Source organism: Carcharhinus amblyrhynchos, chromosome 10 (genome assembly GCF_965287045.1).
Source record: "Carcharhinus amblyrhynchos chromosome 10, sCarAmb.v2.hapA, whole genome shotgun sequence".
NCBI lineage: Eukaryota > Metazoa > Chordata > Chondrichthyes > Carcharhiniformes > Carcharhinidae > Carcharhinus > Carcharhinus amblyrhynchos.
The window spans coordinates 59,379,078-59,395,818 of NC_137333.1; the positions used below are offsets into that span (position 1 = coordinate 59,379,078).

General features: G+C 42.3%; 2 protein-coding genes across 2 annotated transcripts in view; both read right to left on the minus strand.

Moving 5' to 3' along the window:
• The window catches only part of creg2 (cellular repressor of E1A-stimulated genes 2), a 35,275-nt gene extending 32,575 nt beyond the window's left edge, over positions 1–2,700 (minus strand). The window contains exon 1 of the mRNA XM_080197897.1: positions 2,167–2,700. Within this exon, the coding sequence (XP_080054023.1) occupies positions 2,167–2,610 (444 nt within the window). The 5' untranslated portion in view covers positions 2,611–2,700. The remainder of the gene's footprint in view (positions 1–2,166) is intronic.
• Positions 2,701–8,225: 5,525 nt separating this feature from the next.
• Positions 8,226–16,741, minus strand: part of LOC145349290 (DNA-binding protein RFX8-like) — a 67,056-nt gene continuing 58,540 nt past the window's right edge. The window contains exon 11 of the mRNA XM_080197797.1: positions 8,226–8,384. Coding sequence (XP_080053923.1) covers positions 8,226–8,384 — 159 coding nt within the window. The remainder of the gene's footprint in view (positions 8,385–16,741) is intronic.

Consider the following 16,741-nt stretch of genomic DNA (forward strand, 5'->3'; position numbering starts at 1 on the left):
AGAGATATAATTGATATGAACAACATTATGGGGGATCCAGGTAGTAGACGGAAATGCTTGACGGGCCTATGACCGGGGGCATAAATTTAGGGTAGGAGGTTGGAGGTTTAGATTTGAGGGAAATAATTTCATCCACAGTCTGGTAGGGATCTGCAACCCACTGCATGAAAGGGTGATAGAGGCAGAAATCCTCAGAATATGGAAAAAGTACTTGAACATACACTTGAAGTGCCATAACCTGCATGACTACAGACTAAGAGCTGAAAACTGAAGTTAGACTGGATGGCTTCTTGTTAGCTGATGAAGACATGATGGGCCGAATGACCGCCTTCCGTGCTCTAAATTACTATGATTCTACAATTCAGTGATCCCAACATCCCTGCCCGACCTCACATAGCCAGAGTGCACAGCGAAAAGCAAATTAAACAACTGTTAGAGGGTGACGTGTACCAGGTATCAAAGAAAGAAAAGGGAGATTGGCAGTGTTATTTTGCCAGACCTGGACAAGTGACTGAACTTTCTGCAACACTACTCTGCAGCTCAGGGAATGAGAGCTGTCAGTGACAGTGGAACCCGTGCCTAGGTGGCATGACTGGGCATATTTTCTGCCACAGATACCCAGCAACCTGTGATTCCAGATCTCAATTTCACGAGGGATTGTTTGCAGGCCAGACTGTGAAATTGTGGCATCTTCTTTTCTGTTTGTGTGCCATGCCCTGGTCCCTTCCTTAGCTGTTAGTCTGAAAGATATTCAGGACCAATATCTTTCTGGTCCTGAAAGATATTGTTTAAAACTGGCACTAAAAACATTCAGGAGATATGCAGCTAAGCCAGCTGGCAATCAAATAATTGAGCCAAACACTACTTCTATACTTCTCTGCTGCACCTTCACATGCTCTTGCAATATTAAGCCAAAACAGGCTGTTTAAAAACTGCACTCTTAATTTTGCACACCCTGGCAAATTGCACATATTTCATATACAAGTTTAATGCAAGTTGTTATTACAATTCATACGCAAATGAGATAAAAGCAGAAAATACTCAGTGGGTCTGATGGCATTCAACATCTGATGAAAGGTCACAGATCTGGAACGTTGACAAGAACTTTCTGGGCCCATTGGTGATGGGGCAACTAGAAGGTTAGCAAGATGGCTGGCAGCTCAATTGAGCCACTTAATTGGCCAATTGGGGGCATTTTGCCAGTGTAGGGAGAATCCAACTCCACACAGAGACCCTCTCACCTACTAGAAGGCTCCAGTGCAGGATGGGTAGCCCTCTTTTTTGGAAATGTCACCAGGCAGCAATGGCCACCCATGCAGCAATGTCTGCCCTCAGTGACCTGCCTTCCTCACTAGAGTCTGCCTACTTGATCCCAGTACCTCCAGGTTCCAATTACCATTGGTGTGCTCTTAATCCTCAGGACGCAATCTTATCAATGGTCACTATTACTAATTCTTGCATTCTTCCAACAAGAGTGGAGGTCCTTTTTCATGGTGTAAAAATGATCAATTCACTGGACTGAAAGCATCCCCCTCCACCCACTCTCTCTCTACACACCCTCAGGGGTGTTAGAGATCTCTACTCTTTCTTCCCAAATGATGGACCACAATGTAAACTGTACCCAGAGCATGTGCCAGAAAAATCAGACCCTACTAATTTTCTGGCTGGTATTGCTCTTGGGTCACATCACTGAATGCTTAAACTTAAAAACAATTGAAGTAACCATTCTTCTTTAATGAAATGGATGTCTTCTGCTGGGAGTCTTAACACCAGTGTTGGAACCCAGTCCAGCATCTGCTTGTGGTGCAGCACAAAGCATTTTAGCATGGCCAATGCACCTAACCAGCACATCTTGGGCATTTCTTCAAAGTTATTACACTAATTCCTGACACAGCCCACTTTGTGGCACACTGGCACAGTCTTATTATGTGACTCTTTATTGATGCTGTGAGAAAATAATGAAAGCTGTATTAGAGGGTGGGATGATTTGATTTTGATTTATTATTGTCACATATTAGTATATATGAAATGTATTGTTTCATGCACGCCATACAAAGCATACCCTTCATAGAGAAGGAAAGGAGCGAGTGCAGAATGTAATGTTACAGTCATAGTTAGGGTGTAGAGAGAGATGAGCTTAGTTAGGATGCTGTAGTCAGTCAGTACCTTGTCCAGGCTGGAGAGAGTGGCCAGGAAGCCCCAGTTGCTGGAGTGCAGCAGGCGGCGCGCCCTGTCCTGCTGGGACGGCTCGGGGGGCAGCTGCTGCTCGGGAGCCCTGGCGGCCAGCCCTTCCCTCCGGTACGAGAACATCCTGGAGGGGAAACTGAGGACCTCCTTGGGACTGGGCAGCTCGGCATCCTGCTGCTGCTGCTGCTGCTGGTGGGCGGCGGCCGGGTAGGGGCCCGCCTTCCAGATACTGCTGCTACTCTCGAACAGGCGGTTGGGCAGCACGTCCACCCCCTCGCCTTCCTCCTCCTCCTCCTCCTCGGCAGACACCGTCTCCTCCTGGTTGGTGACCGCCCAGGACACCGAGTTGACGATCACATAGCCGCGGCCGCGCTGCGCCAGCCAGGCCAGCAGAGAAAGTGAGAGGAGGGAGAGGATAGCCATGGAACTGAGCCCCTCCAGCAAGGGGATCTCCTCACCTCACCTCACCTCACTCACCAGTCAGCCTGGATGTAAACAGACTCTCAACAAAAACACCTACAAAAACACCACAACCCCACACAGCATTTCAAAGCAGCACCATCTGCCGGCAAGGGCCAAGCTTCTTCCACACTTCAACAGCCCCTCCTCATCTTCCAAATTGGCTTGTAAATTTAATGAAGCGATTTGTCATCGTGGAAATTTGACCCCTTTTTGCTCCTACGTTTACTTTTCTTTCTCTTCCATCATCCGATAAAAACGACCAATTTTGCATCAAAATTGCCCACCTTGTTAAAAATATTGCGCACTTCTGCCAAGAAACCCTCCTGAGAACAAGTTTCCTCTAATATACGCTAAACGTTTGATTACAAGGAAAGGAAGGCGCATAAGGGAATATTTTCAAGGTCAGGTTTTGACACCACCACCACTCCCCGAAAAAATATCAGAGTTTAGCTTGCTTCTCAGTACCATCTGAGAGAAAGAACAGGCCTGGGATGATTTTAAATATACATCAGTCAGCGTCCGTTTGGAAACTTGTATTGATTGACTATAGGTCTGTGCAAGGACTTTCCAATAAGGGCACTTGCAAGATCTGCTCTGCCTCCTCCCTCCACCCAAGGAGTGAATGATTATACTAAAGTGCTGGGTAGAGGTCTGTATGTCTGGCTCTCAAACACTTCTTGAAGAACCATATTTCAAATGGATGAGTAATCATTGACTCACTCCCCTCCACTATCTAAATTAGAACACTATATATGAAGGTGCTGAATATAAAGAATGCTTTTTAAAAAGCAGGTATTCACCTACAATTTTATATTTCATGAGATGTGAGTGTCACTGCCTTGGCCAGCATTTTTGCCCATTTTTGGTTCAAGTATGCAACTCTTTGCATTGGCTCTCAGTGCTCCAGCATACACAACTCCTCCTGGATAAGAAAGCCATCCCATTTGGCTCTGCGCACGGCAATTGCATTCAGCTCCCAATTCCCATCATGGATCAAGCCTCCCTGCAGTCACCCAAGTCAGCAAGCCCTGCTTGGTAAGCATTTTCACATTTTGTGGACTTGCAGAGGTTTGCAGAGTCCAATCTGAGAACCGATGTTGCCTATGCCTCTCGAAAATAAGGACACATTCTCATATGCTCACCATACTAATACATGTACACTAATCTTTTCTCACAGACACTAGCTATTTGTGCTATCAACAATGTTTAAATTACTCTGTTCAATTAACTCTGAACACTTTCATTAGCTCCAAAGATTATTTTTGAAAACTTTCTATTTTACAGAAAAGGGTTTCTTTTCATGTGGCCTTCCTTCCTCCAGTAAACAATCCAAGTTTTCTGATTTAGTCTAGGCTGATTAGCTTTCAATTCCTCCACATGAAAGTTTAAGTTTTAGAACATAGAACATTACAGTGCAGTATAGGCCCTTCGGCCCTCGATGTTGCGCCAACCTGTGAAACCAATCTAAAGCCCATCTAACCTACACTATTCCAATATCATCTATATATTTATCCAATGACCATTTAAATGCCCTTAATGTTGGTGAATCCACTACTGTTGCAGGCAGGACATTCCACGCTTTTACTACTCTCTGAGTAAAGAACCTACCTCTGACATCTGTCCTATATCTATCACCCCTCAATTTAAAGCCATATCCCCTTGTGCTAGTCGTCTCCATCTGAGGAAAAAGGTTCATACTGTCCATCCTACCTAATCCTCTGATCATCTTATATGCCTCTATTAAGTCACCTGTTAACCTTCTCTCTAACGAAAACAGCCTCAAGTCCCTCAGCGTTTCCTCATAAGACCTTCCCACCATACCAGGCAACATCCTAGTAAATCTCCTCTGCACCCTTTCCAATGCTTCCACATCCTTCCTATAATGTGGTGACCAGAACTGTATGCAATACTCCAAGTGCAGCCGCACCAGAGGTTGTACAGCTGCAACATGATCTCATGGCTCCTAAACTCAATCCCTCTATCAATAAAAGCTAACACACCATACGCCTTCTTAACAACCCTATCAACCTGGGTGCCAACTTTCAGGAGTCTATGCACATGGACACCAAGATCTCTCTGCTCAACCACACTACCAAGTAACTTACCATTAGCCCAGTACTCTGTATTCCTGTTACTCCTTCCAAAGTGAATCACTTCACACTTTTTCACATTAAACTCAATTTGCCACCTCTCAGCCCAGCTCTGCAGCTTATTTATGTCCCTCTGTCACCTGCAACATCCTTCCACACTGTCCACAACTCCACCGACTTTCGTGTCATCCACAAATTTACTAATCCTACGCCCTCATCCAGGTCATTTATAAAAATGACAAACAGCAGTGGCCCCAAAACAGATCCTTGCGGTACACCACTAGTAACTGAACTCCAGGATGAACATTTCCCATCAACCACCACCCTTTGTCTTATTGCAGCTAGCCATTTTCTGATCCAAACCGCTAAATCACCCTCAATTCCATGCCTCCATATCGTCTGCATTAGCTTACAGTGGGGAACCTTATCAAACAGTTTACCTTATTAACTGCTTTACCCTCATCTACCTCTTTGGTCAACTTCTCAAAGAACTCAAATAAGATTTGTGAGGCATGACCTACCCTTCACAAAACCATGCTGACTATCCCTAATTAAATTATTCCTTTCTAGATGATTATAAATCCTATCTCTTATAATCCTTTCCAAAATGTTGCCCACAACAGAAGTAAGACTCACTGGTCTATAATTACCAGGGTTGTCTCTACTCCCCTCCTGAACAAGAGGACAACATGTTCTGGGGTAAGTGAATCTCACTTGACCAAGTGATTGTAGAGTTGCGTCCTTGCTTAAGCTTAAAGGAGAAATGGTGTTTGATACTTCATTATTGATGTTTGTACTGGCATTATGCTAGCAAAACCACATTTATTGCCCATCCCCTAGTTATAACAGAATCACGATTACTACAGTGCAGAAAAGGCCCTTTGGCTTATCGTGTCTGCACTGACGCATGAAATCCCTGACTTGCCCATCTAATCCCACTTGCCAACACTTGGCCCATAGCCTTGAATGTTACGGGATGCCAAGTACTCATCCAGGTACAGGACATTTTAAAGGATGTGAGGCATTCTGTCTCCACCGCCCTCCCAGGCAGTGCATTCTAAACCATCACCATCCTTTGGGTAAAATTTGTAACTGACCCTTCAACTAAGGGGAACAACAGCTCCCTATCCATCCTGATTGAACACTCAATCAGGTTGCGCTTCAATCTTTTCTGCTCCAGAGAAAACAACCCAAGCCTATCCAACCTCTCTTATAATTTAAATGTTCCATCTCAGGCATCATCCTGGTGAATCTCCTCTGCTCTTCTTCCATTGCGATCACATCCTTCCGATAATGTGGTGACCAGAACTGCAGACAGTTGTCCAGCTGTGCTGTGGCCTCACCAAAGTTCTATACAACTCCGTCATGACCTCTCTGCTTTTGTAATCTATACCCTGACTGATAAAGGCAAGTGTGCCATATGCCTTTGTCACCACCCTATTAACCTGCCGTTCCACCTTCAGAGATCTATGGATAAACTTGCCAAGATCCCTTTGATCTTCAGAGCTTCCCAATGTCAGATCTTTTGTAAGATATTTACTTGTCAAATTACTTCTTCCAAAGTGTATCACCTCACACTTTCAGGTTTAAATTCCATCTGCCATTTATCTGCCAATTTGACCATTTCCCCTATATCTTCTGTTAACACAAGACACTCAACGTCATGGCACAGTGGTTGGCACTGCTGCCAGGGACCCGGGTTCAATTCCGGCCTCGGGTCACTGTGTGGAGTTTGCACATTCTCCCCATGTTGGCATGGGTTTCTTCTGGATGCTCCGGTTTCGTCCCACAGTCCAAAGATGTGTGGGTTAGGTTGATTGGTTAGGCTAAATTGACCCTAGTGTCAAGGGATAAGCAGGGTAAATATGTGGGGTTACAGGAAAAGGGCCTGGGTGGGATTGTGGTCAGTTCAGACTTGATGGGCCAAATGGCCTCCTTCTGCACTGTAGGGATTCTATGACTCTATGAGTCCAAAAAACATGCTGGTTTGATGCATTGGCTGTGCTAAATTCTCCTTCAGTATGAACTGGCTTTGGAATGTGGCAACTAGGGGATTTTCACTGTAACTTCATTGTAGTGCACAAGCCTATTTGTGATAATAATAAACAAAAAGTTTCCCTTGCTCTCTGTTCTAAATCTCTCAAATTTACACATTTATCTAAGGCCCCTCTTTATAGCTCTATTGCTCGAGTCTGCCTCCATTTACCCTGTACAATCTTTTTATACTTTAAATATTATCACTTTAGCCTATAAATTATTATCGCAGTAAAAAAGCCAGAATTTTTAAAGTGTATTTGCATTTTCTCATATCAGGCAGCATTTTAGTAAACCTGCATTGTAACTTCTCTGAAGCCTCAATATCATTCCTTTAGTTCACCCATTATTTACTGTAACTGAGGAGTTAAGATTTTATAATAGGCTCAAGGCTAGTGTGTGACCTGGTTCAAGTTCAGCATTCGCAGTTGACAGAATAGGTCCCAGCTGTGACAAAGTAATCTAAATGGAAGTCTTACAATGAGCAAGCATTTATGGAGTACTGGCAGAGGGAAGAGTGTGAAGGTAAAGTCTTGCGATAACTATGATCAGCGTGAAAATACATAGTAACTAGTTGATTTGTTCCAGCTGAAAAGCATTTTGAAAAAAAAACAATTTTATTTTCCCTCTCTTCTACTGAAGGTGTTAACTCTTGCTGGGTATGGTATTTCACACAAGTATCCAATCCTCATTTACTGTAAGTATTAGTAAACCATAAAGAACCTCAAATCTGGCTCAAACGTGCTTTTACCTAACAGACAGTGGATATGCACATTTTTCAGGAACTGGAATGGTGACAGATTTTCTCCCCCACCCAGGCTTCTGCACTAATACTAGTTCCCACTACTACCCTGGATAGAATTGGCTAATTCAACACAGATTTTTAATCATTTTTTTAAATTCAGTTTGCCTCAGTACTTTGCCTCAGTTCTGTTCTATAATCTTAATGATTATTGAAAATAAAGAAAATCTTATTCAGGTTCTGATTATTTAATGTTTCCTTTAATTAACAGGCTATATAAATGAATCTTGCTTGCACATGTTGGTTACATCAGCTATTAAGAAAAGCAACAAAAACAAAATCTTCAGTTCCAATATTGTATTTAGGGCAGAGCTTTGATGGATAGAGGGATTATTGCAACCATGCTATGGATAATTGATTTTCCAGTCAGAATCATAGAAGTCTGATATACTGAATTATATTACAACGTGTTCAACTCCCCATCCTGACTCCCGAATTCTTGATCAATTTTTGATCAATTTACCAAACCTTTGTAAATTATGCTAAATAAATTCAACAATTGTGCATTTAAAAAAAACTTAGCTCTCTAAAAATGGATAACTTTACACATCAGTGTAAGTAATAATGGAATCGTTCCATTCCCAGGCATGCTCGTCTTTCAACATTGCTGTTTTGGCAAATCTTCACTGTATGTCGCCTGAATATGTCACTTATGTTTGCACGTCCCCAGCAACATGTGACTGCATTCTGGAAGTGTGGATTTCAAATGTCTGACCATTCTTTAAAGTGACGACTGTTTTCTTTCCTAATGATAGATTCAGTTTAAGAGTACTTTTACTTGGCTCATCTTCAACCAGCACCTGAATTAACTGAAAGAATTAGTCACAAGGTGGAAAGCAAATTAGGCCTTTTGAAGATAGTGCTTCAGTCATTGTCAATAACAATTTGCAACATAGTGATAATATAGAGCTAGAGGGGGTTATAGAGATGGAGCGGTTTAAGACAATGGGGGGATTTAAATGCAAGGATGAGAATGTTAAACTTACAGCACTAGGGACCTGGGGCCAATATAGGTCAGGAAGCACAGGAGAGGTATGTAAGTGGGACTTGGTACAGAATAGTATCAAAGAACCCTACAATGCAGAAAGAGGCCACTTAACCCATTGAGTCTGCACTGACGACAATCCCACCTAGGCCCCATCCCCTCAAACCCCATGCATTTATCCCAGCCAGTCCTTCCGATACTAAGGGGTAATCTAGCATGGCCAATCCACATAACCCACACATCTTTGGATTGTGGGAGGAAACCACAGCACCCAGAGAAAACCCACATAGACACAGGGACAATGTGCAAACTCTATATAGACAGTGATCGGAGGCTGGGAATTGAACCTGGGTCCCTGGCGCTGTGAGGTAGCAGTGCTAACCACTGTGCCACCGTGCCACCCACGGATATAGGATATCGGCTGCAAAGTTTTATGTTGGTGGCAAAGTTTTATATTGTAGGCCTGTAAAGAGAATTTTGAAATAGTTGACTCTGGAGGTGACAAAGGCATGGATGAATGTTTCACTGGTAGATGGACATAGGTAGGAGCCGAAGCTGGCAATGTTATGAAGGTTGAAATGGGTACCTTTGTGAAAGAGACAAGACAGAAACTCATGCTGGAGTCAAAATTAATGTTTGTGGACAGTCTGCTTCAATCTAAGACAATGGTCAGTGGAGGGAATGGAGTTTGTGGTAGGACCAAATGCAATAGTGCATTAGAGGAAATGGGAGCTCAAGACTACAGGTGGAATTTTCTTTTCTTAGCTCCTGCCAGAGCAGCAGGGCCATTTTCAGGTTTGACAGGTTAGCTGTAGCTTTTTAACTCAGCCACACCATTGACATTCTACCTTCGGATTGCCTAACTAATCAGCAAAGCCGGGTGGGATGATGCATCCATGCTGTCAAAGGAAAGATTTCTAATTAATGACACCACAGCATGGATTGCAAGCAATGGATTTGTGAGGAGTCATCAACCACATGAATGGAGAGGAGACCTGGGAAGGCAGCTCCCCAGGTCTCTCATTTTTATCTGGTGGCCCTCCTGAGGTGACTGGAAATTAGTAGTAGGAGTGTGCTCCTTCCAGTCAGGAGACAGTGCACCAAGGAGTTCTAGGATCCCAGCAGTGTGTGACAGGCGGATTGCATAACATTTTTAGCAACCGTGATTTATATTTTGACTTGCCCAGCATTCTCCAGCATAGAACTTCTCAGGACAAGACACCTTTCAACTCCAGTCATTCCTCTCTCTCCAGGCACCTCCTCACATTCCTGTTTGAAAAGTCAATACTTAGACTCACCCACATCCTATTGCCTCTTGTGCCCATGACTTATTGTTGCCCTCCACAAATTATATCCTCTCCTTCCCACAAAAGCTATTAGGACACTTGCATATTTTCAGAAGTGAACACACAACCTAGCAAGAATAAGAATAAGAATGGTAGGCAGGGGTTGGGAGGAGGAGTGCCTACAGTGTTAGGCACTTTGTCAGTCACTTGCAGTGTGTGCCCACCTGCTCCACCGGGAAAGAGTCATGGTCTAAGAGGCTGCCGAGCTACTGGTGCTCAGATGATCCTCTACCTGTAGACCCTGTGTTGGGAGTCTCACCTCCCTCCAGCTGAGTTGTGGTGTCCATCCCCTCTGTCCTTTGGAGGCCCAAGTTGCTGAGAAGGCAGCTGTTCCAGCTGCTGTTGCAGTTGAAAGTTGGCTTCTACTTTTGCCTCTTACTGGAAGTGCAACATGGAACTTAAATGCGTACAGCAGGGAAGTGCAACTGAAGGTGTGTGAAGTGCTGGACAGGTGAAATGCCTTCCAACAAGCTGGTAATCACATGTCAAGCAGTGCAGTTTCTCAATGGTCATGGCTCTTTAGTGTAACTAATGAAAGCCTTCCCAGCTTGTCAGTTTCCTTGCTGACATGTTAGGAATCAGGTCTTTACATGAAATCCTGAAATAAGATCAGCATCAGTTCTTAATGTTTACATTAATAATTTACGTGAGATAGAAACATGGAAATATAGAATAGAATCATCATCATACAGTGCAGAAGGAGGCCACTCAGCCCATTGAGTCTGCACCGACTCTCTGAAAGTGTATCTTACCCAGGCCATCTCCCCAACCCAATCCCCATGACCTCACACATTTATCATGGCTAATCCATCTAAATTACACATCTTGGGATATTAAGGGGCAATTTAACATGGCCAGTCTACCTAACTTGTACATCTTTGGACTGTGGGAGGGAACCTTTTCTGGTTCTATCACAGCTGGGTATAGCTCCTACTCTGCCCAAGGCCACAAGAAACTACAAAAAGTCATGAATGTAGCCCAATTCATCACACAAACCAGCTTCCTATCCATCGATTTTGACTACACTTCCCACTGCCTCGGAAAAGCAGCCAGCATAATTAAGAACCCCATGCACCCTGGACATTCTCTCTTCCATCTTTTTCTGTCAGGAAAAAGATACAGAAGTCTGAAGTCACATACCAACTGACTTAAGAACAGCTTCTTCCCTGCTGTCATCAACTTTTGAATGGACCCAACTCGCACTAAGTTGATCTTTCTCTACACCCTAGCTATGACTGTAACACTACGTTCTGCACTCTCTCGTTCCCTTCTCTATGAACGTTATGCTTTGTCTGTGTAGTGCGGAAGAAACAATACTTGTCACTGTATATTAATACAAATGATAATAATAAATCAAATCAAAAAATGGGAGCACCAGAAGAAATCCACACAGACACGGAGAGAAGGTGTAAACGCACTCAAGGATAGAATTTAACTTGGGACCCTGGTGCTATGAGGCTGCAGTGCTAACCACTTGTGCTGTTGTGCTGCCTTGGAGCAGGAGCAGGATTAGGCCATCTGATCCTTCAAACCTGCTCCACCATTCATTATGATCATGGCTAATCATTCAACTCAATAGCCTGATTCTGTATTCCATCTATATCCCCTTCACCCAAAAGCTATATCTAACTCCTTGAAAACATACAATTTCTTGGCCTCAACTGCTTTCTGTGGTAGCAAATTCCACAGGTTTACCACTCTCTGGGTGAATATATTTCTCTTCATTTCAGTTCTAAAAGATTTACCCTATATCTTTAGACTCAGACCCCATGGTTCTGGACACCCCCACCATCAGGAACATTCTTCCTGCATCTACCCTGTCTAGTCCTGCTAGAATTTTATAAGTCTCTATGAGATCCCCCCTCATTCTTCTAATCTCCAGCAAATATAATCCTAACCCTCTTAATCTCTTCTCATATGTCAGTCCCACCATTCTAGGAATCAGTCTTTTGCTGCACTCCCTCTGTGGCAAGAACATCCTCAGAAAAGGATACCAAAACTGCTCACAATATTCCAGGTTTGGCCTCATCAAGGCCCTGTATAATTGCAGCAAGACATCCCTGCTCCTATGCTCAAACCCTTTCGCTATGAAGGCTAACATAACATTTGCCTTCATTATCACCTGCTGTTCCTGCACACTTACCTTCAATGACTGATGTATGAGTGTATGAGACTGGTGTATGAATCTCTTGATTTTAAACTATTCAGATAATAATCTTTCTGTTTTTGCTACCAAAGTCGATAATCTCATACTTATCCACATTATACTACATCTTAAATGCATTTGCCCATTCACTCGGCTTGTCCAAATCACACTGAAGCAGCTCTGCATCTTCCTCACACCTGATCTTCCCACCCAGTTTTGTGTTATCTTCAAATTTGGAGATACTACATTTGGTTCCCTCTTATATATATTGCAAATAGCTGGGGTCTTAGCACCAATCCCTGAGGTATCCCATTAGTCACTGCCTGCCATTAGGAAAATGGCCCATTTATTCCTACTCTTTTTATTTCTTGTCTGCCTACCAGTTTTCTCTATCCATCGCTATACACTACCCCAATCCAATGTGCTTTATTTTTGTACATTAATCTCCTATGTGAAAGTCCAAATGAAAGACATCCACTGACTCCCTTTCATAAAATCTCCTAATTACATCCTCAGAGTTCCAGTAGATTTGTAAAGCATGATTTCCCTTTTGTACATCAATGCTGATTCTGTCTGATTCTACCAATGTTTACCAAGTGTCCTGCCATAACAGACTCTACAATTTTCCCCACTACCAATGTCAGGCTGACTGGTCTATAATTCCGTGTGTGCTCTCTATCTCCCATTTTAAGTATTGGGATTACATTAGCTACCCTCCAAATGTAGATCTAAGGAGGTTTCCTGCTCACTTTCAGCCCCACCCCATGGAAATCCAAAGGGGACAGGATGATCTCAGAATTCCAACCCAACATCAATTTTGGGGGATTTAATTCCTCAAAAACCTGCCTCTCCTTACCTGGAAATATTCCCCTGGATGTTATACAAGTAGTCTGACAGAGAGAAGTGTCAGAGAGGTAAGAATTGAATGTCGTCAGGTTATATATGCAAACTGACCTGTGGATAATGTGATCAGAGGTAGCCTGAAAATTAGGAGAATATGAAGGACAGATGCTTGGGAGACTTCTAAAGTAATAATCGAAGAGCAGGAAGAGAAGATGTTGTAACAAATTGTAAGTAGCATAGCTTCATCATTTGTAGAGTTTTCATATTTTGATCACTGTAGTAAACTAACAAGTCAAGACACCATTTTGTACAAATACTTGGCCAAAGAAGCCATTTTATATTTAGCAACTTATAATTAAATTGTGTGTATTAATTAATTACCATATAATTAGTAACCAACCAGAAACAGTTGATTGACGAATATTGTAACTTAATTAAATTATAATTGATGAATTAGTAATTAAATAGTTATTAAGGTTGGACTATATTCAAAAATCTGTAAATTCTAAAAGTTACTAAAATACTGCTCTGAGATTTCGCTTTTTGGATAAGCATCAGATCAGATATTATGTGCTAAGCTCAGATCATTCTAGCTTTGATCATCTTAAGCATTGGGATTGGACAATAGACAATTGTGCAAAGATAAATAAGAAAAGAAGTTGTGAAAGATCCTTTGAATGGACAATGTACACTGGTAGTCAAACTCCAACTAAACAATTCAAAAATAAACAAAAAGCAACATTTTTGCTCTACCTTTGCATGAAACTGGATACTCACAAGGCAGAATTTGAAAGAATTGATATCAATGAAGGAACTTGGGGATTATTTTACTATTTTGCAGCCTGATTAACTGAAGCTGTAAAAGTTGATCTTGTTAAATATACTTTTTCCTTTTAAATATTTTTTCTTTATATCTAGAATCCATCTTGCCTTACGTCTTATCTCTTATAGCTCATATGTGGGACTTTGTCAAAAGTTATCTGAAAGTCCAAATGAAAGACATCCACTGATTCCCTCTCATAAAATCTTCTAGTTACATCTTGTCTTATCCAAACTGAAAAGTTATATTGGGTAATTTTGGAATTGGGTATTGAATAATTAAGCTTGAACAATGAGGAATTAAACTAAAATACTGAATAAAAAAATGGATGAGGTGTTCTGGTAATGGTTCCACTCTTGCTTATCGAAGGAAGTAAGGGTAGGCCCATTGGGCTAAACAGCAGAGGAAAGATAACTGAGGAGGATAGTTTTGTTGTCAAAAGCTGCGGATAGGTAGAAGAAGAAAATGGGAAAATGTACCATGATCACAATCACGAGAATTATTTGTGACTTTGTTTATAGGGTTGCTTCAGTATTGTGAAAGGAGCATAAATGTGACTGGAGAGATTCAAATGGTAGACAATAATTTGGGCAGCATGCTTGAAGACATGACAGCAAAGGGAAGTTGGCAAAGGGGTTATAGCTTGTAAGGAAAGAGGGATTGACATCCATTGACTCTGTCTACACTTCCTGCTGCCTCGGAAAAGCAGTCAGCATAATCGAGGATCCCACACACCCCAGACATACTGTCTTCCACATTCTTTCTTCGGGAAAAGTCTGAGATTCCGTACTTGAGAACTGACGTAAGAACAACTTCTTCCCTGCTGCCCTTAAATTTTTAAATGGACCTACCATATGTTAAACTGATCTTTCTCTACCCCTAGTTATGTGTAACACTACATTCTGAACCCTTTCCTTTCCTTCTCCCCTGTGTACTCTATGAACAGTACGCTTTGTCTGTATTTGTGCAAGAAACAACACTTTCTACTGTAAACAATACGTGATAATAATAAATCAAATTGAAGGTTAGTGTTTTGAAGAAGAGTTAGTGACAGCAGTTTTGACAGTGCCTGAGGAGAGTGCCTATTTACAAAGTCCACACAAGGGCCAAGAAGAAATGATTCATAGTTTAAGTGGGAAGAAAGAGAGATGAGTCAGGAGTGCGTGGGGATGAGGTATGGGCAGGAGAGGTGGGAGAGTAATACTACAGAATAGGGGGAAGGAATTAATTACCATCACTATCATTAGAGAAGTAGTATTAGACAAGCTAATGGGGTTAAAGGCAGGTAAGTCCTCTGGCCCTGATGGTTTGCATCCAAGGATCCTGAAATAAGTAGCTACAGAGATAGTGGATGCATTGATTGTAATTTTCCAAAAATTCTTGGATTCTCGCGAAATATCAGAAGATTGGAAAACTGCCAATGTGATACTCCTATTCAAAAAGGGAGGGAGGCAAAAAATGGATAACCATGTGCCAATTAGCCTAACATCTATTGTTGGAAAATGCTGGAATCAATTATTAAGGAAGTAAAGCAGCACATTTGGAAAATCATGATCTAATTGAACAGATTGAGCATGGTTCCATGAAAGGAAATCATGTCAGACTAATTTATTTGAGTTTTTTGAGGAAGTCTCAATCAGAGTGGATAGAGAGGAACCAGTAGATGTGTTCTATTTGGACTTCCAGAAGGCATTCAACAAGATATCTCACGAACAGCATGCTGGCACAGTGGTTAATGCTGCTGCCTTAGAGCGCCGGGGACCTGGATTCAATTTTGGCCCTGGGTGACTGCATGGAGTCTGCACATTCTCCCCGTGTCTGCCTGGGTTTCCTTTGGGTCCTCCAGTTTCCTCTCCACACGCCAAATGTGCAGGTTAAGTTGATTGACCATGATAACTTTCCCTTAGTGTTAGGGGACTAAATGGTTAAATGCATGGGGTAACGGGGATAGGGCCTGGGTGGGATTGTTGTTGGTGCATGCTTGATAGGACAAATGGCTTCCTTCTGCACTGTAGATATTCTATATATTTGGCACAGATTAGCATTTCTGTGGCTGCGAATGAGACTCTAGGATGGTATGTTACCTCCCTGGTGCCAGAATCTTGGATGTCTCTGAGTAGGTAAAAGGCATCCTGAAATGTGAGGGTAAACAGACAGATCTCATTGCCCATATTGGCAGTAATGACAAAAGCAAGAAGAGGAAAGAGGTCCTGCGAAGACAATTTAGAGAGTTAAGTAGGGAGCTAAAAAGGACTTTGAGGGTAGTAATCTCAGAATTACCACCCCCCTCTCCACCATGGCTAGTGAGGCTAGGAATAGGGAGACAGTACAATTGAACACGTAACTAAACAGTTGGTGTAGAATGAAGGGTTTTAGATATATGGATCACTGGGGTGTCTTCTGGGGAAGGTGGGACCTGTACAAGAAGGGCAGATTGCACCTGCACTAGAGGGCACCAATTTCTAGAGTGGGAGGGTTGCTAGTGCTGTCTGAGAGGGTTTAAATATATCTCTCCACTGTTGCTAAATTATTAGACTGCTTGATGAGCAGAAGTGTTGGGAAGAATGAAGCCATTGTCTACAGCCCCTGTTAACAGATTTCTTGTCAACTGGCTAAACCATTGTCCACACATTTGATGTCACATTTGACCTTGAGGTGAACTTCTAAACACACATCTGTACTATCACCAAAATCACCTATTTCCATCCCATAACATCACTTAACGCTGCTCCTGACTCATTAGTTAATCTGTTGCTGAAACTCTTATCTATGCCTTTGTTACCTTTGTACTTGACAATGCTAATGTATTCTTGGCCACCCTTCCACATTCTACCCTCTGCAATCCAAAATTCTGCTGCCCATGTCCTTATTACATAAAGTCCTATTCACCTATCACTTCTATGCTTGTTGACCTTCAGTAACTCCTGGCTAAGCAATGACTTGATTTTAAATGTTTATAATTGTTTTCAATTCCTCCATTGCCTTGACCCTTCCTATTTCTAATCACCTCCAGTCCCTTAAACTTC